The sequence below is a fragment of the Cordyceps javanica genome, chromosome 1 (genome assembly GCF_051103115.1).
Source record: "Cordyceps javanica chromosome 1, complete sequence".
Lineage (NCBI taxonomy): Eukaryota > Fungi > Ascomycota > Sordariomycetes > Hypocreales > Cordycipitaceae > Cordyceps > Cordyceps javanica.
The window spans coordinates 5,772,010-5,785,378 of record NC_139295.1 but is presented as its reverse complement, the minus strand read 5'-3'; the positions used below and the strand labels follow the sequence as shown (position 1 = coordinate 5,785,378).

Below are 13,369 nucleotides of genomic sequence, written 5' to 3'. Positions count from 1 at the left end.
CCGGTAGAAATGCAGGTTGTAACGTAACTGAGCAGGGGTTTTGTTTGGTTGTGGGAGTCTACAATTCCGCAACTTGTGCTGAGCATGACTCCTATTTTGTATGCAGTTGGTTGGTTGATGGTCCGTCAACGACATGGCAGGCGCGCCCTTGTTGTTGACTAGTTACTTGGCTCTTGCTCCTGATGGTCCCAGAATGCACCAGAATCTCAAAAGGCCGCTAATGACAAGCAACTTTCTTTGCCTTGCGGGTGGATGATCGGGCTGCAGCGCTCGCTTTGTGTATGAGAGCGTGATACTCCAAGTATAAACATGCCGCAACAGTGTTCCTAGAGGGAAGGCGTGTCTGCTGAAGGCCGCACCTCAGCGCCCCTGTCATGCTACAGTTGAGGGGACTTTTCTCCTGTAGGGACTCATTTATCAGCTCGTTTAGCAAAGAGGTGGATAACGCTTAGCCGGCATTAGTCCATCACGACAAATGCGGGTTTTCTTAGGTGGCGGACTAATAAGATGATTAAGTACCTTTTATTAGTGCCGTTCAACAATGGCGCCGTCGTCTGGGAAGCTCAACCAACCAGCGCCTCGCAGCCGTCTTGATTTGGCACGCCCGAGTCTTCTCAACCATGTAACTCGGGTAGTTTTGAAACCTGGGGACTTGTAAGAGCGTCACCAGCCAGGGCATTATATTCGCGCGTAACTCCTTACTGCCTCTTGAGCTTTAATACTCCCGAGTTTAGGCTGCTACCAGCTTACCTAGTCTTCTTGTACTGAAGTTGGTGACGCTTTGCCGGCCTGCTCGAGAGCTTGTCTTGCGTCTCCGAGGCGTGTATGCGGCCATGCACCTAAAACGATATATTACCAACCAAATAACATACGATATTGACTTCACACAAGTCACCTCTCATCCTTTCCTGCTCGTGTTGCTAGCCTCACACTAGGTTTGCCCCGCGCGTGGAGGGTTACAGCGATGTGTGCCCGCGCAATTTATTCCTTGAACAGCTAGCTTATCTTCTGGCCGTTGCTCCGTATATGGGTGCTGCATTATTTAGATTACAGCATCTTATCTTCATATTATGCACGGCTTAGGAGCCCCGCAGCGCAGTTGGACTGCCCGTAATTCATTCGATTCTGGCGCAAGCTCTATATAATTTCTCCAGGAATCTTTCATCTATCCTGTCGGCCTTCTTTGAGAGAAGCGGGCATCTGCTGAATGAGCGCAATGGCACGACTTTCTTGGATAATATTTGCGATCTCCGCCATCGCCAAGACCGCCCGAGCTGGGATTGTCATGCCGAGGGAAATCAAGTATCAAGACCCTGTATCCAAAAGCCAATCCTCTGTCTTGGAGTGTTTCGAGGTCAGCAGTCCCGTTTTGTCTGTCGAGGGACTTGTTTCTGGGCCAGATCTTGTTGGCCCAGCACAAAGCTCGGAAAAGCCTATCACATCTTGCCAGCAGACGCTTGTGACGCACTCGTTTCAAAGCAGCTATGGTCATCCGTATGTCTGTAAGTACCAACTCTATTGTCAATGCAGGCAGCGCCTTCGCCTAACACGAACCTTGGCCAATTACTGGACTTACAATCCGAATGTCTCATGCATCTCTAGCCGAGTATTTGCCTCCCAGTTGTGGATTCGACCGCGTTGTAATGAACCTCACGGTTGCTTCCGAAGGAGTACAGTTCGATCGTCTCGCCGTCATGTATCTGGGGGATATCGAGGTTTGGCGTACTTCGACTGCTGAGCCAAAATCGCATCCTGGCATCTCATGGACTTATTGGAAGGATATGACGAACTATCTCCCCTTGTGGAAAGAGCGGCAGAAGCTCATTTTTGACCTTGGCAACATTGTAGATGGCAAGTATACGGGTGCGTTCAACGTGACGCTAACGGCTCAATTCTTCTCCACGAAAGATGAGGTTAAAAGTGATCAACATCATGACCCAGCAACACAGATAATACCTATTTCAGCAAAAAGAAGCGGCGACGGAAAAGGAAGTGCTTTCAAATACCCCGGTGATGTCGTCTCTGTAGGCGTTCAACTCCCACAGGCAGCAGTACGCGCAATTGTGTCCATCTCTGCTACGGGCCAATCAGACGAGAAGTTTTGGGAAACCAATGTGCCGGACTCTGTTCAGGCTAACGCCACCGGCGCCTTCGGAAAGAGTGCATTCCGTGAAGTCAGACTACTCATCGATGGCCAGATTGCTGGTCTTGCTTGGCCATACCCAGTTGTTTTCACTGGCGGGATATCTCCACCGCTGCATCGGCCCATGGTGGGAATCCAGGCGTTCGATCTATGGGAAAGCGAGATTGATATTACACCGTGGCTTGGAACTCTCTGTGACGGCTCAGAACATGCTCTCAGCCTCCAAGTTGTGGGCGAAAAGGCGCAGCCTCCGGGATCGTACTGGATCATGACAGGCAAAGTATTTGTATGGGTCAGCGACAAAACCAACCAAACCACGACTGGACCAGCACCGCAAGTCAGCCTGGACCCTGTGGATTTGAAATCGTCTGGGGGCGGTGATAATGGAGGGCCCGTCTCTTACCGGCAATCGATCGCGCGCTCAATTCGTGTTAGCTCTGAGCTTGAAATTGCCGGGCAGCGGAAGAATTACACTTGGAGCCAGCGCTACTCTATGAGGAACGACGGAAGCATCACAAACGGCGGCAATGATCAGTACGTCGAGGCTCTGTACGAAGGTGAATCAACCGCCACCAGCGGCCTCCTGCCTCATTTCTACGTCGGCTTCAGGTACCCATTCACCGTGAATATGACATCAGCAAACGAGAAGGATTCATTAAAATCGACTACAACCTTGGAGCAGGGTATAGAGTTCACTGTAACTGGCAAGTCTGCTTTCAGTTACGGCATCGAAGCTTTTAGCAACCGACTCGAAACCGAGGTTTCAGGTAGTGTCCTGCAGACCACGCGTGAGGCCGTAGCCGTCTTCTATCAGAACAAGAATGGCTCTACGACCTCGGGCGAGTCGGAATCGCACCAAACTTACAAGTTTGGCGGCCGCGCTCCGCATGACACCGTCGGCCAGCGCTTCGATGCCTCGCCCTTGTTGTACAGTCGTAATGTGAAAGTCACGGGTGACAAGCGCATCAAGGATGACGTGTTCGTGTATCGCTCCGATTATAAAACCTCTGCCGAAACATTGAGCGGAAGCAAGTTTGTGAAGGGCTTTGCTCCGGTGCCGGACGAGCAAGCCCCTGGCATAGCCATATTCATGGGCAAAGGTACTACTGGATAATGAGAACGAAACGCTTCCAACGGCAATCGTTGGGTGGCAGATTTGAGCATATAATTCTAGCTGTACCGCCATTCGTGTTATTAGCCTGTGCTGCTGCACGGTCCCTCTCTCAGGTAGAAGCAAGGCAGGGCAGGACAGAACGGCGGGGCGGTACACAGGTTTCTTGCCCAGCTAAGAATAGTTACGATGTTGTATCAAACGTGCGAGATGAACCAACGGAAAACGGCCAGTGCCTTGGAATTTGCCGCTCCGCTATCATAGGAAGTCATGTGCGGAGAAACAGGATTGCAGTCGTAGAGGAGATTCACTAAATGGATTTGTCACACATGAAAGTACCAGAGTTGCATGGTTGAAATTGAAAGGCGTCATAATTGCGCTCGCAACATCTTGTAATAGCATTTGAGGTTATCAATACCTCACAGACAGGCTTACTTCCTAATCAATACGGGCTATTAAAAGTCGGCGATTTTCCAGCCCACCTTTCTTAGTTTCTAGGCTCCTTTTAGGTTTCTTACTTTAATTACAGTGCGATAGTGCCAAGGTTCTAAATGTTGGTCTGAGGCTCTTGAGGGAACTCGTTTCACAATGCAATCACACGCCAGCTAGTACACGTCACGTATTTTTTTGCTTTTCATAAATACCGTCTATAAAAAGTTTCGACGTGTCGTTCGGCGTTCAATAGAGTTCAGGTAAGGGCTCGTCGCAAGCTTCTAATTTCTCGGCATTAGCAACTAGGCGTTGGCCCCGACGCCCAGCTTGGACCCCTATCTGCTTGGATTCCTACTGGCCACATGACGCGGATTTCCGAGAGTGGCATCGATCAGTCTTGGCAGAAGATCAATCCAATCCCACTCGCCTGCTCCCTCTGCGCTCGGAAACTCACTAGGTCAGTTGAAAGAAAAGTCGGCACTAGCTATCATGTAACCACCGCAGACTGAGACTGCAGAAGCCGACGCTTCCGATAGACATGCGGCAAGCTCATGTCCATTTCACCGCTCTTCATCCCCGATAGCTGCTGATCGATTTGCACGGTCATGCAATTTGCTTCCATGTACATATGTACAAGTCGTTGAACTCTATTATAGTGGCCAGTTCCGATATCCGTGTCAGATGATTCCGACAAGTCTGCGATTAGTAGATTACCCACTGACGAAAGAATCTACCGAAAGACCTGTCGGTAGTTCAAAACGAAGCTGCAGTCCCACCTAAGTCTTCTTGACGCGATAGATACCGTCATCATTCACGCGGCACTCGGTTATCTTCCGTGACGCATCGGGATGTGGGGCTCGAAGGAGCATACTCTTTTATTCTTGCTGCTAGAATGCGCCAACTGCCTCTCAGTTTCCGAATACTGTATCGATTTTCTGTGTGTCGAGTTGCGATATGGTGGCTACATTTGTGCGCAGCTTGAGTGCTCTTAGCATAGTCCCGGCCTGCTAATTGCGACGGTTATTATTACTTATGGTCACATTCAAATTTCTCGGATAGAAACAAAGGTGATGTACGTCTCAAAGCTTATTGTACTTGTGTTCTCGGTAGAAAAAAGGCAAATCAAGTCAACGAAAAGCCTTAAAGCCTGATAGCCTCATAACCCCGGCTCGGGTTCCCCCATTCGTAATCATTCTGCTGCAATTTTCTAGGTAATGACACTGTCCCAACATCAGCATGACAGGCAGTTTTCATGTGCTGGTTCGATCTTTCCATGTTATCAAAATCAGTATGGCCGGTTTTGAATGGTAGAAAGGCAACCCAAGGAAACTCCTGGCCATCGTTGAAGCTTCAATCGCTCGAGTCTCTCGAATGGTGCTTAGCCTTCTGGGTAATACCGAGCTTGTCCGATTTCAAAAATTCTGGTAATTAGCCAAATGTATAGATAAATTTTATTCATCTCTATGTGCATCGTAAAAGCACCCTCATATTTCGTAGTTCACATGAGCTGGCACCGAATCTATCCTTGTGCTCCCAACTATAGACTAATCCCCATCACCAAGCTTCCCAGGTGGCGGTTTCGCACATATTTTGATACACTTTTGTGCTTTTCATCTATCAGCACTTGTTTCCATAGCCGTCAGGTCCCTTGAGTATCAACCCACAATAGGACTTGCGCAGTCGCATTGTCGTGCATCTACCTAAGCGAGAGCATCGCTGCAGATGTAGTTGAAGCTGGGTTTATCGCAAAAGTCTTGCTCTTGATTATATCCTGCCAGGTTCATTTCTTTCGAGACAACTAGCGAAAGCCGCGTTACAGATGTACTGAATTGTTGTGTTGTATAGGTAGTTATTTACTATCATCAGGTTATATACACTGAATGTCAATGTAATTCATCGACAGACCTCATCTCTACCACTGGCTACTCAATCAGAGTATCCAACAATTTCTATCTCCCAGTATCCGCACACCCTAGCACTGAGAACCGCTGGTGAGGATATGCTTGGCCTCTTGCGCATAAGTGCAGCCATTGTTGACGTTGGCGTCGGAGAATCCAGCTGCCCACATCATGACGCCGCCAAAGCTTGTGTCAGACTTGTATTCTTGGACGAGGGAGGCAAGTTTGGCAGGCTCCAAGTAGTACTTGGCGCCGCTCTCGGTACCTGTAGCGCCAAGAGGCGACGCGGGGACACCGATGAAGATCTTGGCATTGGACGAGGGCGTGTTGGCCACATTCTTCTTCCAGTCGTCAAAGTTGATGGTGCCGTCCACGGAGCAGCCGGGATTGTTGTAGAACTGGACCCATAGGTAGTCAAACTGCGCCTTGGTGATGATTTCGTTCATGTTCGGCTCCGGGATAGGACACTGGGGAGCGCCGGTGATGAAGTACTGGTTGGACGGGTCGGAGGCAAAGTTTCCGCGCAGCTTTGCAATCATGTCAGGGTAGAACTGGTTACCGCTGTTACTCTCAATGTCAAAGTCCCAGCCGTTGACGAATGTCTGCCCAAACGGTCGTGGTACACCGCCGTTGCCGCCGCCGAGATTGCCGTAGGCTTCCCACAGGTTCTGACCTATAGTCTCCGCCTCTTCTTTTGAGGAAAGCGAGTAAGCCCCCGCAGCACCACCGAGGGACATGATGACCTTGACGCCATTGGACTTGCAAGTATCGATGGCCTTGGCCAAGCTGTCGCAATTCTGGCCCTCGCCAGATGTAGCAATGAAACACGACTGGCCGATCGTGCCAGAGGCGATCGTGTTGCCGTTTCCGTACTGATATAGAAAAGACAGGACAATAATGTCGATGCCAGCAGACGCATCGCAGTATGCAGCCAGGTCGTTATTCTCGACAACGCCGCCGCCGTTCTGGCCCCAATAGACAACATTTTGAGCACCAGAGTCGGTGCGAGTGTACGGTGCCGCTGAGACAGAGGCCGCTAGAGCGGCCAAAGTGGCAAAAGCAGGTGAGGGACGCATGGCGGATATGCAGATCGAGAACACGTTTGCAGGGAGTCGTTATGTGTATGTACGAAAATGCGTATATCTGCGTATATGTGCAAAGAAGAATGAATATTTACAGAAGAGAAGAAAATATCAAGGAATGAATAGTTGCAAATGGCTGGATATAGTCAAGAGAACCAAACGGTTGGAATTGCTCCGACGAAGGGCTCCCTTTATATCCATCCCCTCTCGTGGTGATTCCACTCGACGCCGCAACGGACTCTATCACGTCCACGGAAACGTGACATTTGCTCATGTGCATGTATGGGATGGTGAGACGGTATGTGAATGTGCGTATCATGGTCGCTTACACTTCCATGACCATTGGCCAGGGTGTTGGGTAGTGTGTTAGAGATGGACTTGTAGCCCGCCGCACCAGCTGGCTGGCCCACGATCTGCCACTTTCCGTAGGAAGATCTCCATCACCTGGGCGGAGTTCGAGAAGCATACCAATCCGTCTGATGTCCGAACTAGGACTCGAACTTGAGGCGTATCGCCTCGAATTGGTTCCTTCGTGTGATGCGCGGCCATCACGGCTTTGGAGGCCACTTTCCTGTTTAGGCAAAGAGTGGCTGACACCGGCAACTGTCACCGGAGCTTTCGACTGATGTGGTAGAACGATCTGCAAGCCTTCAGAATGGCATTTGGAGAAATGTGGAGATGAAATGAAGAAATCTACCGTCCCCAAATTCGGGCAAACTATGGTTACGTTCATGGACTCCCGGATACCCGTGGTCGAGCAAGTAGCAGCCGAGCATGGTCACCGCCAGAGAGGCGCGGGCTCGAGGAACTTCATATCGTCGCGCAGCTTCCGGTTTCAATGATTGTAAATGTGAGGAGCGATGATGCTTCAAAGGTCTCGGTGTCAGATGCGACGTGATGAACTTGGGTAGCATCCACGGATCGAGCCGCAACTTGATACCTCATATAAGCCAGGTTTGGAGGTGCTAGACATTTCAGTTATTTGCTTAGCAAGTGGTATCGGCTCCTACACCGTTTGTGGAACTAGATGAGAACTATACAATGCTGCAAAAGACGTGCAAAGAAGGAGAGCTTCACTGTCGTCGAACTATCCACACATCAGTATACATTCATTTTCGAGGCGCTTTTATTTCACTAATAAAACCTGCCGCATCATTATATACCACGGCCAATGTAGACTCTGCAGACAGCATTGCAGTCATGGGTGTCTGTATTTCTTCGCCGGACTTATGATGATTCTCTTTTCCAAGAGCCCAGCTTGAGGTTGGGAGTACTGTGCTGAGATTGCACCAATGTAGTATCGTTGATGAGCGGGTGAAAGGCGCAAACTAAATGTGAAACTCGCCGACCCGCCCAACGATCGACGTTGTCCCCTGACTTAAGAGCAGGTCAGTCGGCCCTCGTCAGCCAACTAGCCTTGGGAGGCAGGGAGGTAAGAGCCTGGGGAGGGCTGAGAAGGCCGCGAGAGGGATAATGCGATCGCCGGCAATGGGATTCTTTTTGTCGGGTGCAGCTGCTCATATGAGGGGCTATAAGCACGATGCTGATCTACAGACGCAGGGGCTGAGCGTGGTCATCGATCCCGAATGGGCGCATTACAGGTCGGAATAGGCGGCAGTATCTTCCTGCTCAAGTGTCGCGTTATTCTCTTTTTCGGCTCGTCGCCCCCACGCATGGGAGACACCTGCTTATCCTGGACGCTGATCCGACATGACAGGATGGACCCGTGGGGGAGGCGTCCGCGGTCAGCCGATAGCAATGTGGTGAAAAGTAAACGTTACGCTTCTTGTACTCCATGAAGCGCGAAAAGTTCGGCCGTGGTTCCTGGAGGCCTGACTGGTTTGTTTCATGGCTGCCATCGCTTGTAGTTGAAGGACAGAAAGCTGCGAGTTTAGCGGTCATCGCCGCAAGGATAGCGCTTCCCGGCATCGGAGCTTCTCCTAAGTACAGCAGCTCATCAGGTATGAATGCTAGCGATGAATAGAGAAAGCTTTTAAGCTGGGCTCTGCTTCATCCCACGTCCTTTGTGATATCCATTGACTAAAGCATCACCAGCCTGCATTATATCCGTAGCAAAATACCCACAGCTAGGAGCTCTAACAGAGCTAGATTTAATCCTTAAGTTTCGAATTTGGCCCAATATTATTATGCTCTCTATTCTGTGCATGCCAACACTTCGAGGGCCCTTGCAGCGTCTTATTGGGCCAGCAACGGAGCGCCAGACTCGAGAAGCATAAGCCAGGCTCACCGTCGCCTTCAACCTCAGCACCGACTCCGAATATAGTTTGAGGGGGCGGGTGATTCTTGACGTTTTTTAGAGTTTGCTCTACCAAATTCCCGTTTTTTTTCCTGAAGATTTCCTCTGTCGAAACCCAGGTTTGGGTGGCGGCCGGAATAGTGCAAGCTCCACTGCAAACGCGGCCATGAGAGCTTCTCCGTGATCAACAGTTTGTTATTGGGCCAAATCAACACAGCATGCTTTGTAAAAATTTGAACACTTGATTGAAATTGCATGCAGTCGCAGTTACTACTTCTGCCGGGAGAATAATGAGCCTTAGATAGGCTTCGAGTTGTCCATCTACCCTCTTTCCAAGCTTTATCCAAGCTTTGTCCAAGCTTTATGCTGCCGACTCCACAACGCTCAATCGATCGCATCATCGATATAACTAGCCAGCCGAGTCTACCGAACCAAATACTTGAGCGGCTTCTCACCCCATTTCCCATACTTTTTACTCTTCTTCCACCTTAATTTTTTTTTCAAGAAGATCTAAGAATTCAACGTTCGTCTTTAAAACGCTTCGGCCCAAACTCGACACGAGCTGCACAACCATCACAGTACTGCCCCTCCAAGTATTCGCCATGCCAGGCTTCCTCAATCTCATTCTGCGCGGCGTCGCCTTTCTCTTCACAATAATCATCACTGGTCTCATTGGCAACGTCATTGCCCAGGACAATCATGCCTCTACATCGGCCCGCGCTGCGGTAAACTTTACCATGTTCGTCACGGCCCTCTCTTGGGTCGTCTGCCTCTATGGCATGGTGGCCGGCGTCATCTCCAGCCTCAGCATGCCTATCATCCTCATAGTTCTTGATGGTCTTGGTGTCCTCTTCACCTTTATCAGCGCCATCGTCCTTGCGGCCCGCATTGGCAACACAAACTGCTCCAACACGGTGGACCGCTCCGCCAACTGGATCGCATATGGCTCCGGAAACCCAGAACACCGCTGCCGCGAGCTGCAGGCCAGCGATGCCTTTATGTGGTTCCTCTGGGCCACTCTCTGTGGTGCTCTCTTCTTCTCATTCACTGAGATGCGCAGCCCTACGGGCTCTACCCGCTCATCCCGGCCGGCCATGTCCCAAGTTTAATAAATAAGTGCCGCGCCGCGATTCTTCGGTCCGCCGGCACTCGTGTTGCCCGACCTGAGAGTATTCTACCAGCACTCGCTAATTGGGACAAGTATGGTCAGAATGAGTCAGTGGCATGTTGTCACTCGATTTTCAATTGTGGGATGCGGAAACTGTTCAAACGGCCATCAAATCTGACGTGAACAGACTGGCCCGCAAATTTTTCTGTGTATGAAATATGCTGACGCCATTTTTGGTGTAATCCTAAGGCTACTTAATCGTAGAAGATGTATCGTGTTCTCTTTTTCATAATTTATAAGCTGCGAACGCTCTGTTTTCATGTTAGTATGCCACTCACTTTACACTTAATAGAAATATTGATGACATCAAGCTAGTGACTTGGTAAAATGTATGATGAGCCCGTCGTTCAACGGGCCAATATATTCTTGCCTGGTAAATATGGCGTCTAATAAGATGATATATCCCCAACGCCGAAAAACAAGAGGGAAAAGAACAAGTCAAGCAGTAAACGGCGAATAGTGTCAAGTGCCGCTTTCAGGAGTCCGACTGTAAGATGCAATGCATTGTCGCAAGATAAAGATTGCCCAACATCATAACGATCGAGCAGCTTCCACTGCACCAACCACGTTGAATGCTTTTTTATTGGTAAATTTGACTTCGACGTCATGTGCCCAGTTCATGTATCTGGCCCAGCCTGGAAATCCATCCATTAGCAAACTTTGGCTTTCCCAACGTCGGTAATACAGCACGTCACAAATTAACATCAAATAACGTACTCCAGTAAGCGAATTTGCGGCCAAAATACTTGCCCATCCACGGCACCAGCACCATGGTGAGCAACATCTGAACTTGATCTAAGCTGCGCTCCCACTCTGCCTGCGCATCGTCCTCGTCTTCCGAGTATATTTCGTCAGTCGAGAGGGACGGTAGGGAGTCCAACTCATCATCCTTTTCTAGGAGTGACGTCTGCGACACCATGTAGAGCGATTCGTCCGCAGCAGCCATGTTGGCTGTGTATCGTGTTGAGTGGGTGGGAGCGAAGGGGAGGTTTCAACAAAGGGGCTCGCGTCGAGTGGTTAGGTTTTTGCGTTTGAACAGTGATGATTCGGGGAATTCTGGCGTTTGCGAAGCCCTCTTCTTAATCTAATGCCGTCGCAGATGCGCTCGGTTCACGGAGGGGCTATCCGGCTCCTATTGTCGGAGAAGGAGATTGATGTTGCTGAGCGGTTTGGTCCGGAAGTCTGGGGTAGCTGGTAGATGCCTGAGACCGCTCTATGATTGGCTGACGCTCGCAGGTTGTGGAGACTTCCTGCGGCGAGCAACTCAACTGGTTGCTGTTTGGACAGCGAATGTTACAACGTCGAAATAAATCAATGCGTGGATGAATTATGACAATAGTCTATTGCGATACCCCATAGTTCAATCCGGATTTCAATTCAAGCCAACATAGAAATGGTCAGGCCTTTGCGAAACACTTCCACCAACCACGTTGATGCTCACTCTAGTCTGCCTTTCATATGCGTTGATTTATAAAGTCTTGGCATTGATGCTCAATCATCAAAAACTGCAGCTGAAAAACTTGGGACTGCCTTGTCCTGAGATATACATATATATTGGCTGAGTGATACATCATGATCATTTTGTACATGTAAGGTTAACGAGGCAGCCTACCCGGGAGCACTACGTAAGACTGAACTGGGGGCATTACCTAAGTTGCCAGCCAAGATTTGGATATGGACCATTTTCGGTTGTCAAAGTAGACATACTTTGTGTGTATTCTCGCAATTTTTGATTTGATAGACACGGAAAGTTTTGAAATGAGGTACGATCAGGCGGACTAGCCGCCGAATCGCCAGCAAGTTCCAGGGCAATTGAACAAGCATAAGTGAATTAGTTCATCGTGTGATGTAGGAATGTCCAAAACAGGCTCGCATTTGAGTTTATGGAAGCTTACTACATACGACCTAGAATTTCACATATCCTCAACGGGTTTCCGTGTCCGTTTGCGCATCACTTCCCTGTGTAGTTCGTCTGTTGTTGATGGCCCCACACGTGACCAGGGTAGCTTCCTTCAAAAGACTTCTTTCACATATTGGCAAACAAGAAACGAATGCGCTTCGTTCGGTTACATATATATATTCGACGCCTGGTACTATAAGCAACGAGATCCCAAGGAATCAATACCTCCCCCATCAGACGTTTACAAAATGCCATCATCATCGCCAGCACGAGGGCGCTTCCGGTCGCGTTCGCGTTCACACTCTCCGAACAATCAGCACAACGCGCGCTCGCGTTCACCCTCCCGGTCGCGCAGCAGGTCACGCTCATCGCTGCGCAATGGTGGAGGAGGAGGACGCCACCGGGACGAAAGCCGCGGGCGCAGTCGAAGCTACAGCAGAAGCAGAAGTCGCAGCTACAGCCGCAGCCGCAGCTACAGTCGCGGGCGCAGCTACAGCAAGAGCCCTAGCCGCCGCAGCGATAGTCGCAGCTGGAGTCGCAGCCGCAGGGGAAGCGAGGGACCACTCGCCAAAAGCACAAAGGTATCTTTTGCCTGCAGAAACCTTGCGTGAATCCTAAGCGGGGGGGCATGCACTAACCTAGGAGAACTAGATCGTCGTGGAGCGTTTGACAAAGACAATCAACGAGAACCATCTATACGAAATATTTGGCAAATTTGGTCGTATCAAAGACCTCGATCTTCCAGTAAACCGAACGTGTGAGTTCTTTCCTCTCCTCTTCTGCCCCCCCAAACACCTGATGGCAGTCTCAACTAACAGGACAGTCAACACAAACCGAGGTACCGCGTACATTTTGTTTGAATACGAAGCCGACGCCGAAGCTGCCATTGCCAACATGCATGAGGCTCAAGTCGATGGAGCCACGATTCACGTCTCCATTGTGCTCCCCCGACGCAAGCTCTCCCCTCCCCCACCGACCGCCCGACGGGGCGCCAACATTGATCCTCGCGTCCCGTTCACCGGTGGCGGGCGAGGCGGCGGCGGCGGCGGCGGCGGTCGACGTCGCAGAGGCGGGCCACCAATGTCCCCATCGGGAGGAGGCGGCGGTGGCGGCAGATACGGGCCTCGCTCGGACGTCTATCGCCCTGGCGGCGGTTCGTCGCGATCACAATCACCACCACCTGCGCGGGGCGGTGGCGGAAGCAGATATAGGAGTCGCTCACCAGCCTCGTACTCATCGCGGTCGCCGCCACCTCGGAGAGGCAGCGGCGGCGGCGGTGGCGGTCACTACAGCCGTCGGAGTCGCAGCGCAGACAGCCGCGATTGATCGAAGCCGCAGCGAGTTCTTGATTACTACCAGAAGGGGGCACAATTGGGGC

At 50.5% G+C, this 13,369-nt stretch overlaps 5 protein-coding genes across 5 annotated transcripts; 3 read left to right on the top strand and 2 right to left on the bottom strand.

The window, feature by feature from the left end:
• Window positions 1–1,583: 1,583 nt before the first annotated feature.
• On the top strand, window positions 1,584–3,257 carry V2A60_001736 (uncharacterized protein; the record flags this gene model as incomplete). The annotated part of the gene is made up of 1 exon (XM_083253093.1): window positions 1,584–3,257. The coding sequence occupies one exon, from the start codon at window positions 1,584–1,586 to the stop codon at window positions 3,255–3,257; it is 1,674 nt and encodes a 557-aa protein (XP_083109219.1).
• Window positions 3,258–5,658: 2,401 nt separating this feature from the next.
• On the bottom strand, window positions 5,659–6,660 carry V2A60_001735 (uncharacterized protein; the record flags this gene model as incomplete). Its single annotated transcript, XM_083253092.1, has 1 exon — window positions 5,659–6,660. The coding sequence occupies one exon, from the start codon at window positions 6,658–6,660 to the stop codon at window positions 5,659–5,661; it is 1,002 nt and encodes a 333-aa protein (XP_083109218.1).
• Window positions 6,661–9,525: 2,865 nt separating this feature from the next.
• V2A60_001734 (marvel domain-containing protein) lies at window positions 9,526–10,032 on the top strand (the record flags this gene model as incomplete). Its single annotated transcript, XM_083253091.1, has 1 exon — window positions 9,526–10,032. One exon carries the CDS (start codon window positions 9,526–9,528, stop codon window positions 10,030–10,032), a length of 507 nt encoding a protein of 168 aa, XP_083109217.1.
• A 590-nt stretch (window positions 10,033–10,622) lies between these two features.
• On the bottom strand, window positions 10,623–11,037 carry V2A60_001733 (uncharacterized protein; the record flags this gene model as incomplete). The annotated part of the gene is made up of 2 exons (XM_083253090.1): window positions 10,623–10,726; window positions 10,809–11,037. 2 exons carry the CDS (start codon window positions 11,035–11,037, stop codon window positions 10,623–10,625), a joined length of 333 nt encoding a protein of 110 aa, XP_083109216.1.
• Window positions 11,038–12,239: 1,202 nt separating this feature from the next.
• On the top strand, window positions 12,240–13,317 carry V2A60_001732 (splicing factor SR family protein; the record flags this gene model as incomplete). Its single annotated transcript, XM_083253089.1, has 3 exons — window positions 12,240–12,572; window positions 12,643–12,748; window positions 12,815–13,317. 3 exons carry the CDS (start codon window positions 12,240–12,242, stop codon window positions 13,315–13,317), a joined length of 942 nt encoding a protein of 313 aa, XP_083109215.1.
• Between the last annotated feature and the right edge of the window lie 52 nt (window positions 13,318–13,369).